Source organism: Lagopus muta, chromosome 1 (genome assembly GCF_023343835.1).
Source record: "Lagopus muta isolate bLagMut1 chromosome 1, bLagMut1 primary, whole genome shotgun sequence".
Taxonomy (NCBI): domain Eukaryota; kingdom Metazoa; phylum Chordata; class Aves; order Galliformes; family Phasianidae; genus Lagopus; species Lagopus muta.
In genome coordinates, this window is record NC_064433.1 from 76922887 (window position 1) to 76939781 (window position 16895).

Genomic DNA, 16895 nt, shown 5'->3' on the forward strand with positions numbered 1-16895 from the left:
ACCATTTCCTGACATCCAAACTGAACTTCTCCTGTCCTTGTTTCATGCCATTCTCCTTGGTCCTGTCAGCTGTCACCAGAGAGCAGAGATCAGTGCTGCCCCTTCGCTTCCCCTTGTGAGGAAGCTGTAAGGCTGTGTTGAGGTCTCCTCTTGACCTCCTCTGCTCTGGGTTGATCAAACCACAGGACCTCAGCTGCTCCTCACATGTCATCCCCTCCAGACCCTTCACTACCTTTGTAGCCCTCCTTTGGGCACTCTCCAATCGCTCTGTGTCCTTTTAGTACTGTGATGCTCAAAACTGCACATATAGTGCTCGAGGAGGGGAAACACCAGTTCAGTGTAGAGTGGGGCAATCACTTCCTTCAACTGGCTAGCAATGCCGTGTTGGTGCACCCCTGGATATGGTTCATATCCCTGGCTGCTTGGGCACATTGTTGACTCACATTCAACTTGCTTTTGGCCAAGACTCTCAAACGCCTTTCAGCAGGGCTGCTGTCCAGCATCTCATCCCCCAGTCTACATATAGCCAGGGTTGCATCTTCCCAGGTGCAGAATCCAGCACTTGCTCTTGTTGAACTTCATGTGATTGGTGATTATCCACTCCTCTGATTTGTCTAGATCTCTCTGCAAGGCCTCTCCACCCACAATGGAGTCAACAGCCCTCATTAATTATTGTCAGCCAACTTGTCCAAAACACCTCCTTGTCCCACATCTAAGTCATTTATGAAAACATTAAAGAGAACTGGCCCTAAAACTGAGGCCTGGGGAACCCTGCTAGTGACCGACCACCAGCTTGATGTAACACCATTTGTTATACTCCTTTGGGACTAACTCATCAGCCAATTGCTCACCCACCACATTATATTTTTGTTTAGCCCTCTGGCAGATATTTTGTCCAGAAGGATACTGTGGAAAAACAGTATCAAAAGCTTTACTGAAATCCAAAAAGATAACATCAACTGGCCTCCCTTAGTCAACTAAATGGGTGACTGTCTCAAAAAAGGATATTGTATTAGTTAAACAGGATCTTTCCCTCATGAACTTGTGGTGGTTCTGAACAGCAACCAAATTGTCCTTCAGGTGCTTTTCAGTAACACCCAGCACAATTTTCTCCATAATTTTACAAAGCGCTGAAGTGAGATTCACAGGCAGGCCTGTAATTATCAGGATCTTCTTTCTTGTCTTCCTTGAGAATGAGAACAACATTTGTCACCTTCCAGTCAACTGAGACCTTTCCAGATTTCCAAGATCACTGAAAATAGAGTGGTCTTAAAACAACACTGGTTAGCTGAGTACCCTGGGATTTGTTCCATTAGGTCCCACGTACTTTATATGCACCTCGTGGAGTAGCAAATCCTGCACAAGTCAGAGGTTGGCTGAGAGTTGATCCTTACTCATAGTCACAGTCCTCCAACTCAGAGCACCTGAGGTGCCACAGTCCATCATCAGATAGAGGCAAAGTACTCATTAGATGTCTGCTTTGTCTGGGCACCTTACAAACAAGGACATTCTCTTCAGGTTATGAACCAATGTTACCTCTGGTCCTCCTTTTATTATTAACATGTTAAAAAAAAACATATACATTGCCCCCTACAATATTGGTCAGCTTCAACTCTAATTCTGCTTCAATCACACAGATTTTCTCCCTACAAAGGTGAACAGTATCCCTGAAGTATTCCTATGTTGCTTGACGTTGCCTCCAGCAGCCATATAGATTATTTTTCTTGTCCAAGCTCTAAAAGATTACTTCTGTTCAGCCAAGCCAGACCTCTGCCCCATCTGCTTCACTTCCAGCATTTTAGGATTGCCGGTTTCTGTGCTCTCAGGAGATGGTACTCAAGAAGTAACCAGCACCAACAGATGTGTGCATTTGGAAGGCAGTTTCCTAGGGGACTTCACTAACTTGTTCCCTGAGCAGCCTGAAATCTGCTCTACCCATATCAAAAGTTGAGGTTTTGGAGGCAGTTCTCCTATCACCAAAGATTTTCAATTCAACTACTTAATGGTCACTATGGCCAAGAAGGCCACCATCCACCACTTCACCCACAAACCTTCTCTATTCACAAGCAACAGATCTAAGAGGGCGCACAAACCTTTTTCAGGCAGCTGGCTTGTATGCTGTTCACATATTCAGAAACGCGTTTACTGTCAAAGCTGGGCTCTTCTTTCCCCCTCACAGATCTGTTTACAGATTTTTGTGCATCTTCTGAATCCCTCTTTGTCATGTGCCATAGTCTGCATGCAAGACTTTAATTTTCCTTAGAATTTTAGGAACACTTTGGTATGCTTCTCTAAAAAAAAAAAAAAACAAAACCAAACACCTGCATGCAGCTAAGCAGTTGAAACATTTTCTTGAAGCGAAATCAAAGATTTCACTTTATCAAATGTAGTATTTAATTATCTGCCTTACACATGACTGAGTGATCCCCTATGGTTTTATTTATTAAAAAAAAAAAAACAAACAACAAACAGCTATTTTATGAAAACGTATCTCAATCATTCTTACAACCAATCTCAAAAACAAGTCACTAAGAAAAACAGAAGAATGCCTATACAGTGCAACTATACACTATGAATAAATAATAATATCTTAACCTCCTCCCCCAGTACTAGTTATAAAATACTCAAACAGTATCTTGCTGTTACTAAGTCATCTTCCTGTCTCATCTTGAATGTTGCAGTTCTGTGGCAGTAAATCAACATGCTAATATAAACCAATAATTATTGAACAAGCCTCACAGTTAGGAGCTTGGATTTTAACTTTAGCATAATCTATGTGGAAGAAGTACTTTGCTCTTCATGCCATCTAAAATCCCCAGCTGCTACCACCATCACCTGGAAGCCCATCTCAACGCTTCCACACACACACCTCCCCATTTTCAGCTACCACCACTTCCTGATCCTATTTCTGCCATCAGCTTTAATAACAGTTAACAGCCCACAACAGCAAGCCTGCCTGAGCCTGTGACTTCAATCCAATTTGCTTGTGCATTTGTTTGACAGCTCCACATCACACAGGCATGCTTTTCACGCGTTTTAGTTTGTGAACGAGAAGTGGAGGCCAAAAGTCAGCAAAGCTTCAAAAGCAGCAGCCTACTCTGTACTTTTCTTTCACATATTACCAGATCCTGACAAAAGGATGTCAGAATACACAAAGAAATGGGAAAAGTTTAACAAAAGGTACAACAGATAAAGCTCATAATAGGATTTTCTGCTCTGCATGCAAAAAAGGCTGCCATCAGTTAGTGGACACAAATAACACGTATACACGGCATGGACTCTCTGTTCCCACCGATTACAAAAATTAATAGGAGCTGCCACTTCTTGAAAAGTCTAAAAATCAATAGGTTGACAACTTTGTACCTCTAAGGCAACATATTGCTGGCTCCCAGTTTAATTCTAACACAACGGTGTGAGCCACTGCCTCTTACTTCTCCAAGCACACGCCCAGACTCTGTCACATATCATCCAAGATCTCACCACACTGTATTGGTACATTCATCACAGACTGTCACAGGCACCAAATGCAACAGGCTGTCAACAGCCCCACCACATTACATCATTCAGTATAAAATTCAGCCTAAGAGGAAGACTGCTTTAAACAAAACAGAAAAGAAAAATTCAAAGAGTATTGCACAGCTATAAAAGAACTCCAGACACAGTAATACAAGAAGAAATAGCAGTTCAGGAAAAGAGAACTACTACATACAGCAATTAATGTCAATCTTTCATTTCAAACTTAAAAAGGAACAGGAAGAGGTACTTGTGAATAGATTACATCGATATTAACAGAAAGGTGAACCAGGGTACAACACACAAAGAAGTGAATCCATACCTGGGTCTGGATATCATCTCCTGTGACAATGTTCCCAACAGCTCGTAAGGCAGGAGATACTACTTTATAGTCATTATGCCTAAAATTACCAAGATTGAGATGTTAACCATCTTGAATCATCTTCACCTTCACATCCTCAAGGAAGAAACATTTGCCAGGGAAAAATTTGCCAGCTAAGTCTGTCTTAGCTACCATTATCTGAATCAAATGACTTTTGATTTTAAACTAATGGCAACTCATTCTAGAGTTCATAACTTTTAGGCCCTAAGATACCATTCAGCAACATAAAAACTAAAATATGAGATTACTATAATACAAGTACACAGTATGCCACGGTACAGGCATCTTAGGGAGCAGAAAAATCAACTTCAAGGATGGAACATGCTTAACATAGCATGCACAAAGGCAGATAATGAGACAGAAGAACACTGGCAGAAGCGCTGCGTTTAACTCAATCGCATCTTCATCCAGCCATTTAATCATATTCTATCATTAAATGTATTTGCACTGTATCTCCCCATTATCGTTATTAAAATCAGAACAGGAAAAGTAAATAATTTTTTCAGAAATTAAAGTACTTAATAAAAAGGTACTTTAAGTAATACATTCTATTCAATAATTCAGTAGACTGCTTTTTTGAATAGCCTCTTGAATTTACATCATGGAAAACTATTGTTTCTTGTTCTTCTGTAAATTTTACAAAAAAGCAGTTGCTACATGTTGAAAAAACAGCACAGGAAAAGCTCCACTGTTCCTGCTACTTATGACAACAGAAAGGACTGATTAAAGACAGGATAAGTTATAAAATTCAGGTTGTTTTGGTTTTTAGAAAATAGAAAGATTAAGATGTATCTAATTGTGCTTTCTGATGTAAGAACCATGATTTTAGGGAAAGTAATACATTTATTCAGAACAAACTTCTTACATCAGCAATTCCACAAGTCTTCTGCAGACTCCTGCATCAATCACAGCCTGGATTTTATCGTTGGGGCCATCAGACAAATAGGACAAAGCCCAGCAGGCATCAGCTAATACATCTGTATCATTGACAAAGAGCAGCCAGGAGAGCACACTAAGACAAGGTGAAACCTGTAAAACATTAAAAGAGATGCACAAATTATGCAATCAAAAGGACTGGAATACTTATTAATATGTCAGTTAATTCTGTATGCATCATTACAAAACCACACACTAGCATCACAATCCTGAATACCTGGCAAACTTCAGAATTCAGCAGCACTGTGGTGTAGGGCTGCAACTACACTAGCAGAGAGGAACAAACCAGCAGAAAAGCACCTAGAATTCTTCAGCCTCTACAGTATCATCCATGCCTGGAAACTTAACCTCAAACATCTCCATCAAGACGTGCCATTTTTCACTAAAGAAGCCAAGATGCAGTTTTGCTCTACTGCGTAATGACATTAACAAATAACTAGGAGGCAGCAATATCAAAACAATGGTTGTGAATGTCTGCCAAAAGAACAAGAAAACATTCAGAAGCTTAATTTGCAATAAGCACACCATTGTTTCAGAGAAATTCAGAAACATTTCTGCTATGTAGTTTAAGCTTAACCATTCTTATTTCTTACTTGGAAATCTACACCTTACAACACATTTCCTTAGAATGAACACATTTCTTACCTTGGCAAAATCTGGAGGAGGATTTTTCCCTCTGCAGAGATTGGATAGAGCCCATACAGCATTTCGGGTCATAGTGATACGATTCTGTTTTGAAAGTAATCTAAAACAAACAAATCCCAAACTTCACTAATGCATATTCAAAGCCAGGCAACTTAGTATGGCTAGCTGTGATTCACACACATGAACTCAGGCCTACATTTTAACTGATGTCAGGGGAAAACATACTAAAATCTTTTTTTAAAAAAAAAAAAAAACAAAAAAAAAAACCAGATCCTGAGGAAAATTACATTTGACAGATAGATACTAACGTTCACATTAAATGTGTTAAACCTGGTATCCCAACAATAACCACCACACTATAAGAACGTTCATTTAACTTCCTAGAGACTGTTGTGGTAGATTTGCATGTCAATTCTCAGCCCATCAACATGTTTTTCTGTGTTAAGCTTTCTAGAACAGAATTTAACCTCAGAAAACACATATAATCACATTTAAGGCTGCCCAAATATTTACAGCAGTCTGGCAGCAACCACAGCCCAGACTTCCTGTGCACTGTTGTTCATCCCTGCAGGAGTTTTGACCACTGTGTTCATGTAGGAAGAAATCTCTATAAACCATCCCAAACTGGTCTCTTTCTGAAGTTCTTACAAGATGACACACACACACCATATACAGGATTCAGCTTCTGCTGCATGAGACTCAGGAAGGACAATGGTGTAACATACTCTATCTTCACGATATCTGTGTGCTACAGGACTACCACATCAGCCAAAGCTGCTTCAGTCTGTGGTACATTGTGCATTTCTTTATCTGAGATTAATCCTAGCACTGCTGCTCGTTAGTTAAGTCAAATACAGCATGAAGTCTATATAGAGCACTTTCCGGACAGCTTAGAAAAAACTAGCCAAGAACTCCACAGAAAATTTTGATTATCAGAACATTCTCTCATCATGCCTTGGTCAAATACTGCAACAAGTTGTCCAGGGTGGTTATGAAATCTACCTCTGATGTTCCAAATTTGACTACGTAAGTGGCTGAGCAATTCTGATCACATCTGCTATGAAAAGAGGGTTTGACTAGACAACCTCCAGAGGTCGCTTCCAACTTAAATTACTCTACAATTCTCATTAGTTCCAGGCATCCACCCACTGTGTAGAACAAAATAGCTCCAGCTTAGCTGGTCTTAACACAATTCCTTTTTAGTCAGTTACAAAATAAGCCTAATTAGTCCACAAAAATAAATAATTATTTTTCAGGGCAAAACAAACTTCAGTCTTATCAGACACTTGAGTAATATTCTGAAGAATGTATTAAAACAGACTTACTGCAGTAAGGGAGGCAAAATATTACAGTCCAGTACATAGTCTCTGCACATTGTGCTGTCTCCAGCAATGTTGCCAAGAGCCCATACTGCCTGCAATAAAAACAGAACGGTAATTGTTTTCATTTGCACAATTCAAACCATTCAGTATGTGAATTAAAAATGGGAAATCATCTCTGTTCTCACCGTTTTATCCTGGACAATATACAAAAGGGGAATGCATTCTGGTTAAGAGTTGCAAATATACACCCAAGCTCATTACATGATTCAGGAATATTTACACAGGTCTAAGTACCCAAGCAGTCAACAGGTATGCCACCAAAGACTGCAGGCAGACAACCTTACTCTGTCCACAACAAGAGCTCCTCACCTTAGGCTCAGTACTGCACTAATTGTACACGCCCCCTGGTTCAAGTCCAGACGGTTCATAGCACACGTCAAGCAGGTTTGTATCTACCCAAAAATGTGTACAACAGCTCATATTAGTATTTCCTAGGAAGCCATAAAAGCATGCATTGTTTACACAGTCACATTAAGAACACTGATAACAAGAAAGATGGAAAAGATGATTTAAATACAAAATAAAGCAATATTCAAAATAAAAAAGTTCAGATGGACATTGTTATATTTTTTAAAAGAAAGCAAAACAGAACCAGTATTGACTATTTAAATATATGCACGACAAAATGCAAGGACAACTGTTTACTCCCCTGGGCGTCTCTGTTACCCTAACCCTTCATTTTGAGGAATAAGATACAAAATAACAAAAGATTATTGAAAAAGCATGAAAACTATCTTCCATAATACCAGAATGAAAGAGTTCATTAACTTTGATTAAAACACTGAGGTCAAAAGTTTTTTTTTAATATCACTTTCTATTAGTGTGAGAACTGTAACTGAGAAGAATTTAAAGAAAACAGTCTGTACCAGCAGAATGTTTCACAGACATTTTATCATACAAGAAAGAGTATGAAACTGACATTTTGTATTTATTTTAAGTTAGCAGAAGGCTAAATGACAAATGAAATAGAGTACTTTCTTATTAGGTGAGAACTATACAAAAAAAATCTACACAACCACTGGACCTATCATGAATAGAAGCAGTTAAAAGTTTCTAAAAAGCAGTAAGAGATGCTACTCCACAATATAAGGGACTTCTCCTCCAGCCTCTGAAGTCCTCCCCCCAGTCACTCTAAAGGCCCAAAAGATATTCTCTAAAAAATAAAAATAAAAATTAATACAGCTAAAACAAAATAAAATGTATTAAAAAAAATCCATCCATACATATTTACCTACATTTTGTTATCTGCTAGGTACACTTACCCACAATAGTACAATAGATAGATCTATCAACTGATAGATCATAAGTCCCTAACCTACAAGTTGTTAGAGACTAGGAGACTACTCTGGGAAGGATTTGCTTTGTCCTCCTACTATTTTCCAGCTTTTGCTGTCAGCCACAGTTAGAATACCAAATCATACTCAGCTTTGCAGTGACCTTCATCACTACTAATTCTGTGTGTCCCTCTAAAGCTAATCAAGACAGCTTATCTTCCATTCCAATTGTTACTGTTTTACAACTGCTCCAACAACAGTATGTCTAAAATTGAAGTGTAATTTGGGTCTGGCAGCCTCATAGATTCAACATGCAAAAGACAGCTAAAAGAAAAAAATTAACTTAAGAGACAGAACATATACCAGCTCCCCTAAAAATTCATTTGTATTAAAACTCTAAGAAGACATGCCTGTTGCTCACTGCAATGCTTTTACTTGTGCAGTAATGGGACTCCTTAGGCACAAATAAAAAATTTCATCTGGCCCTATCTATACAAATTTGTGAATCTTGGTAAAAACACTGATAGGAAGAAAGATGGCATCCTTGTGCAAAGATACAACCTCCTTTTCTGGACAGTCTTACACCTACTGGACAGCCTACCTTGGAGGCTGTATCTCACTGTCTGTGACCTTGCTTCTGTCATAGTAATACTTGATTTAATTTAACAACAGCAATAATCACTTAATACAAATGTCTATTCTGACCTTGAAAGACAGACTGGTTTTCTAACTGCAAAGCTCTCAATCTCTCATTAGAAAGTCAAGCCAGAGAAGTCATAAAGCATCTTTGCTGTTTTCCTACTCTTGATTTTGAAGGGCAGAGAAGTCTCAGTAACCTGATATCACAAGAGCTGGTAACAATGTTGGAAGAAATTCTAACATTAATGACTGGTAGCTCTGGATCGTACAAAAGACGAAAAGAAATTGAAGTATCTTTAGCCAAAGTACGCAGAGTTATGTTCAAATATTTTTCCTCGAGGAATCGTTTTAAGTTTTCTGATAAATAAGGAACATTAATCAAGTTCATTCAAACTTCTCTCAGCAGACACTGCTGTAAGCACAAATCTTTCTTGTGGTTTCCACAAAAACACAACAACAGTGACAAGTGTCTTCAGCTTTTTTGTCTGAATAATATTCAGTAATTTTCATTGATGACTTTCATGCAGTCATCAAGATGCAAAAATCTTGCTTACCTTTACATTATGGTTTCATTCCATACATCCCAAATCATAGAATTGCTCAGGTTGGAAAATACCTTAAAGATCATCAAGTCCAACCATGACCTAACCATACTACTGTAACTCTAACAAGTCACCCCTAAATCAGGTTCCTGAGTACCACATCCAAACAGTTTTTAAACACATCCAAGAATGGTGACTCAACCACCTCCCTGGGGAGCCTATTCCAGTGCTTAAAAACCCTTTCTGTAAAGAAGTGTTTCCTGATATTCAACCTAAACCTACCCTGGAACAACTTGAGGCCATTTCCCCTCATCCTGTCACCTGTTACAAGTGAGAAGAGATCAGCTCCACTCTCACTGCAATTACCTTTCAGATATCGCAAGAGAGCAATAAGGTCTCCCCTCAGCCTCCTCTTCCCCAGACTAATCAGCCCCAGTTCCTTCAGTCACTCCTCATAGGACATATTCTCCAAGCCCTTCAACAAGCCTTATGAAGCAAATGTTTGTTTGTTTTTTTTAATCATCTTTTTTAGATAGCTGCCAAGGTTAAAGGATTTAACTCCAGTAATCTCAAGAGTTTACTATTTAAAATATCAAGCTTGAAAAAATAAAATTAATTTCAATACTTTATTCGCACCAAAACTCAGAGATGAAAAGAACCTATAGCTTTAAGGTCTGTACATTTTTAACCAATATCAAGTTGTGTGTAAACTGAAAATACAAATGGTGCATGTCAACTGACAAATGTGTATTTTTACAGAGCTGCATAAATTTCCATATACTGCTAATGATCAAACATGGGTTTTTGCAAGCCTCCGCTTTATTTTACCTGTTATTAAACTCCAGAAGTTTCACATGCAATAATGGACAATGTTAATAGTCAATAACAGTACAATGCTGGTTTTATAGAGTAATGTCGATCTATACGATGCATTCTGTGAATAATACATATGCTTTTTGACAACTCTTCCACTTTCCTCTGGACTTTGATAGCTCTCAGCCATGCATTTAAGTATTTGAATATTTAAATCAAGCCACAAGCCAACCACCAATAGCGCATTAAGTTTGTACCTCTGTGGAACAGAAACATTCTGAATTAAGAATCCACACTTTTTCCACTTTCAGATGTTGACTTGCGAAACACATCTAACACTGGGATGAAGGCAGCGAAAATTAGCCCTGCATACATACACAACTGGACTAGTGGACACAAGGAGGGATACCTGAGGGAGGAATCCCTAGAGATGATTTCTATTACATTCCAACACAGAAGAAACCTTCCTCTCAGCAGCCAGGTTGTTCCAACTTTATTACTAGCATCTCTTCCATCCAGACAGAGAAAGTATTTCATACTCATGCCTTGACTGGATTGCTGGTTTTCTTGCCCTCATTTTGAATATAAGGACCTAAGTTAGCAGGGGGTGCTGACGTATAAGCCAGAGAACAGACAGTAGATACCAGATTCATAGGTCACTTCTGTTAAATAAATGCTGTTTTAACAGCAATACAGATAGGAATGGAAGAACACTGAGGGAAAAACAAATTTAGCTGGAATTAATAATCTGAAACCATTTCACATCTTTTTTTTCAACCGAAGAAACTGAAATTGTGACAGAGGCTACATCTCCACTATTTATAAAAAATTATTGATTACATCTCTGTCCTCCCTGCTTTTCTCAACTTCTGTTATGCAGTTGGAAACATCTGCAAAGGAGAGAACAGGGCAACAAATGTATGTTCCTGCCACCAGCTACCCTTCAGATACAGAGCAGAATGACACATCTGTAACTGTGAGATATGCAGGTTTTAAACCTGGAACGTAGAAATTTGCCCAGTTTTTGAAGGAAATTCTATGCATATCCAGAAAATTCAAAATAACACCCAGGTTTTAAATACTGCAGCGCACACAGGATAGAACTGCAGCTAAAACATTGCTGAAGCTAAATCAATGTTAAGCATTTCTACAGGGCCTTGATGAAATTCCTCAACATAAATAATTTCAGGATGGCTTTTCTAATTTTCAAGATGCATTTTGGAAGGAAAAAAATGGGAGAAGCAGAAGAAGGTTAGAACATTTGCCATTAACTACATTTAAATAACCGTATAACAGAAGTTGAGAAAAGCAGGTAGGTACAAAGATGTAATCAATAATTTTTTATAAATAATGGAGATGCAGCCTCTGTCACAATTTCAATTTCTTCAGTGGGAAAAAAAAAAAAAAGATGTGACGTGGTTTCAGATCACTAATTACCAGGAAATACCTGAGAAAGGCTGATATACAAAGCAAAAGCCGGTAGGAACGGCTGACACACCAGAAGACTGTGCTGCCATTGAGCGAGACCTGGACAGCCTGGAGCGTTGGGCAGAGAGGAACCACATGAGGTTTAAGTGCACTCTTGCATCTACCACACGTACCAGTACAGGCTGGGGGATGACCCACTGGAGAGGAGCTCCGCAGAGAGGGACCCGGGTGTCCTAGTGAACAACAGGTTAGCAATGAGCCATCAGTGTGCCCTGATGGCCAAGAAGGCCAATGGCATCCCGGGGGTGTATCAAAAAAAAGCGTGACCAGAAGTCAAGGGAGGTGATCCTCCCTTTCTATTCTGCTCTGGTCAGGCCTCACCTGAAGTACTGTATCCAGTTCTGGGCTCCCCAGTACAAAAAAGACATGGATCTCCTGGAAACAGTCCAACAGAGGGTCACTAAGACGATAAAGTTCCTGGAGCACCTCTACTGTGAGGAAAGGCTGAGCTACTTGGGTTTGTTCAGCCCTAAGAAAAGATGACTGAGAGGAGATCTGATCAACATCTATAAATATCTAAGGTACAAACGGATGAAGCCAGACTCTTTGCAGCAGTATATGGTGATAAGACAAGGAGAAATGGCTACAAACTGAAGCACAGGAATTTCTGCACAAACGCGTTAAGAACTTCTTCACAAGGATGATGACAGAGCACTGGAACAGGCTGCCCAGAGAGGTTGTGGATTCTTCTTTTCTGGAAATGAAATTCAAGACCTGCATGGATGCCTACATGCGCAGCCTGCTGTAAGGAGCCTGCTTTGGCAGGAGGCTTGGATTTGATGATCTCTAGAGGTCCCTCTCAACCCCTACAATCGTGTGCTTGTGTGAAAATGAAATAACAGAGTTAAGGGATAGGATAATTAAATTTCAGCCGACTTAGCTTAATGGGAAACATCTTGGAAAAAGATACAATTTCATTAAAATACACATTGTTCAATGAAGATCCTCAGTCTCCTATAAAATCAACCATTTAGTACCACACCAAAAACTTGCATACGCAAAAAAAAGTCCAATACATTAGATTAAAACAGGCTCAAAAGAAAGAACTGCTGAAAGAATCATAACGTAAACTGGTACGTGTTCCTGAGTCACTAATATGAGAAGATTTAAATAAAAAGTTCAAGACAAAAACTGTATAATGATTAGCCAGTATGTCAAATTGAAATAAAAAATATGAATGATTTTCAATTTATACTATGATACATACTCAAAATTATATTACTGCTTACATTTCCTTCCACAAAATTACTACACCACTTAGCACAAAGAATGATCTACGTAACACAACCTTCAATGTTACTTTTTCTCTTTTATACTCTGTGTTATGTTAGTATGGCTAGATTCTGGTCTACGTGCTCTACACATGATTTTCTGTATTTTCTTGGGAAGTTACAATTTGTTGCAACTGCAGAAAGAGTTGCTTGCAAAATAATAATCTTCACAGTACTACTGTGAAAAGATACAAATCACCAGAGCAGAATTACAGAGGAGAAAACTTATGGCTAAAATGATTAAATATCCTGCAATAGCCGAATTTCAGCCCAATACTTGGAATCGAATATGTTCAAATATGCATTGCCTACAACTACAAAACAAAATGCAATAACTCACATTGAGAATTCAAAAAAAAAAAAAAAAAAAAAAAAAAGAACAAGTACCCCACTTACAAAAAACAGATCAATTTTTCAGCATTAGACACTAAGAGTAGATGCTTTTACCTCAAGTCTACAACAACCTTAATATGAATCTCCGCTTTTCTTCCATTCACTACAATATGAACCAACTTCAACAAACAGTGCCCTAGTGTGATAATTAAAAGCCTCCTTCACTACCCACTGATTTCTAACTAGGGCAACAATATGCTGAACAAGATGAGAGTCATTTGGATAAATACTCTAATTGTGTACTTAAAGCAACCCTGTAATACAGAAGTACGAGAGCTAACATTTATGTGCTTAATGCCTTCTATTTTTATTAGATATTACAGTGAAGCATTCATTTTTCTTCTTAAAAGCTGCCAGAAAAAAAAAAAAAAAATCAAGCTGGCCTGCATTAAACTGAAAGTGAGCAGTCAGAACGTTGCAACTTCTACTGCAGCACATTACGTAAAGGCATAGGTAACATCACTGTGGTATACTTTCCTACATCAGCATAGCTTACCACAAAACAATTTGCCACTGGTAGTTACAGACTTGCTGATAACAGACAAATCATGGATGCACTGTACATAAATGCATTTTCCAGTGGCTACAATCAAGTCGGCATGACTCCAGTATGAATTTAACCTGCCAGCACTTTATTGGAGGTGAAGCAGGTAGAATACAGATAAACTGCTTATCTGTGATCCCTTAGCTCCTCTGTTAATTCACACACAGGGGCTGAAAGCAGCACAACTCCTTCTAAAGCAGGCTGGTTCTTCCTGCACACTTCTCTGAACATTACCAAGAATGACCTAACAACCTAATAAAAAAATTCACTCTTACATGGGAGGTCGTGGGCTGTAAAATAATGCAGTATCCCTTACTACCTTTAGTGTACCAATTATCCTTCAGGAATAGCACCTCAGAAGTGGTAGATGAATTCAGAAGATAATGTCATCAATTTCAACCTCCTCCAAAAAACAAACTCTAAAAAGCAGTTTGGACATCATATAGCTGAGTCTGGATAGATTTTTACATGGGCACAACATGGCATCTCTCTGCTATTTTGGCAAGATCAATATCACATTTCTAATTTCTTCAAAAATAGACTCATTTCCTCAAATTAAAAAAAAAAAACACTTATATCCTTGAATACAATTTTCTGAGGCACCCAAACTCTCTTAAAAAGCCTTTGCCAAAATTATTCAGCATGAGAGAGGCCACTGAAAATGGAAAGTTGCAGAGTGGAAAGCTACAAGCAACTTGAAGAAATATGTCTTTCTTGTGGAAAACATTACACAGTCTTAAATACGAGTGGCTCATTCTGTGCCAGCTATAAGATAGAAAGGTAAGTTACATAAAGCGATTCAATGCTTATGAGTTGGACTCCTCCAATCATGCATCTCAATACAGCCAAATGCAAGGTCAGACATCTAGGAGAGAGAATAGAGGGCACACTTACAGGATGGAGAACTGAGCCCTGGAAGTCAGTGACTCTGAAAAGAACAACGAATCATATTGGATAATCAGCTTAACTTGAGCTCTCAGCAAGCTTCTGTGGAAAAGAGTCCTCAAAGACATCTTGAATATTCACGCAGGGAAGAATCAAGTAGAAATGAGTATTGGGTACTACCTCTGCAAACAGCATTGCTGGAACAGTACTACTTGTTATTTCACCATCACAAAAAGTTATTGAAACAAAGAAGTGTTCAGAAAAGGATCACCAAGAAAATTTAAAAAGCTAAAGAAATATCCATAGTAAGAATTCAGAGTTCAATTTCATTTGCTCAAGAAAAGATTAAGCTATCATCTGTAATTAACTATAAGAAAAAAAAACAACAGAGAGCTTACTGAGTAGACAGTGAAACAAGAGCTAACACCTGGGCCCAAAGCTAATCAAATTTGTATAGTAGAGGTACACACATTAAAGTTAGGATTATGCATTACAGAAAACGTGCATTAGCATGATTGATATTTTACCATCCTAAGTCTTCAAAGCAAGACTAGACATCTTTTTAAAATACAACCTTGTTCAAACATAACTTACTGCCCTGGAGCAGAAATTACTGAGTCTGTATGAATCTAATGTTTGGTCTGTGCTTTACACTGATCTCTCTGGGCCTTCAGGAATATTAATTTGCTTGTAAGAAAGGCATTCAAGTAGAATTTATGGACAGAGATTGCATTTATTCTTCTACTTCATCATTTATAAAAACCAGCTTAGTAAGTAACATTACTTCCCTATCTCTTTAATTCAACATCCAACAGACCTACAGCACTCTTGATCGCACTTTTGCTTCCTTTTCCTTTATTTTTAGAGAACAACCTATAATTTCCACGCATGCTTTATCTTCAGGAGAATCCTGAAGACTTTCCACCTCTGAAGTATTTTTTTAAAACAAGGTTTCTTGAATTCCTCAGCAAGCAGATAAGTATTAATTCACTAAAGATCAAAACACACTACCACCTTGGCTGTGGTTAAATGTATCATTTCCAGAACAACTGAAAAACAGTACTTGCACCCTAACACATACTAGGGGGAAAAAGACTTATGCAGAACTGCCAGACACTACACTTCCTCTAAAGTCACAAGACTTTCTTATAGAATAGCCTTGTACTTTTATGTTAAAAAAAACCAAAACCACCATTCTTAATCTTTACCTGTTCCTGTACATCTTCAAACTCTGAACTAAGCAGCTCTATGAAGATGGGAACAGCTCCTGCTTGGATCACTATTCGAGTCTGAAGGGAATTCCCCGAGGCAATATTTGTCAGCACCCAGGCAGCTTCAAACTGGAAAACAAAATACAGAAGAAAGTTCACCTGGAGCCTCCTGTGTCAGATGAAAAACAATGACAATGTGTAGTAAAAATAAAAAGAACTGGTGAAGCTACTAATTAAAATAGAAGCTGAAAAGCAAGAATCAGAGTTAAAAGTTATCATGACGACATGAACTCAGAATTTGCAAAAATTCCATACAGCAGCAAGATCAGATTCACTGTGGCTTCTCAAATCCTACTTTTGTCACACATTTACTATCTTTTGTCTGTTAAAGAAAAAAAATTAAAAGGCTCATCTTAGTATTTGTTTGGTATATTCTTGAAGATTTTTGTCATCATCACGTAAGAAAAATTTAGTTATTTGTGTATGGTTTAAATGATCATAGGGAAGAGTGCAGCTTTTTTAAACCTGAAAATCACTTAAGAAAAAAAATGTGTACAGGGCAATTCCAGACAAATATGGCCTTCCTATCACTGATATTAGTAATTCATTTTTTACTGGATATTCTGCTAACAATACAGTAGAAACCTACAGAATAAAGACATACAATTTCATGTTCACTAACACAGAGTAGCTTCCACATTCAATCCATCATACAAGTAATATCTGGGCAAAAAAAATACTTCAGCATTTCCTGAATGAGTTGAAAGTGCCTTCCTTCTACAACTAGTCTGAAGTCAGGAATACCTAGAATGGAATGTCCAAAATTTTTGCTCATGCCACATCACTGGCAACAAGGACAGAATAAAAGAACATTAAACTGGACAGAATAAAAACCTACACCTACAGACTGTGAGCTGAGTAAACAATGAGATAGATTTGGTAAGAAGAAGAACAATATATTTTCACAGCTTTGTTAT

General features: G+C 38.2%; 1 protein-coding gene across 1 annotated transcript in view; it reads right to left on the reverse strand.

Annotated features, from left to right (window-relative positions):
- The window catches only part of KPNA1 (karyopherin subunit alpha 1), a 53351-nt gene that overhangs the window by 18422 nt on the left and 18034 nt on the right, over window positions 1-16895 (reverse strand). Inside the window, exons 6-10 of the mRNA XM_048934064.1 lie at window positions 15916-16047; window positions 6802-6890; window positions 5477-5576; window positions 4761-4924; window positions 3836-3914 (exon numbers count right to left, since the gene is read on the reverse strand). Coding sequence (XP_048790021.1) covers window positions 3836-3914; window positions 4761-4924; window positions 5477-5576; window positions 6802-6890; window positions 15916-16047 — 564 coding nt within the window. The remainder of the gene's footprint in view (window positions 1-3835; window positions 3915-4760; window positions 4925-5476; window positions 5577-6801; window positions 6891-15915; window positions 16048-16895) is intronic.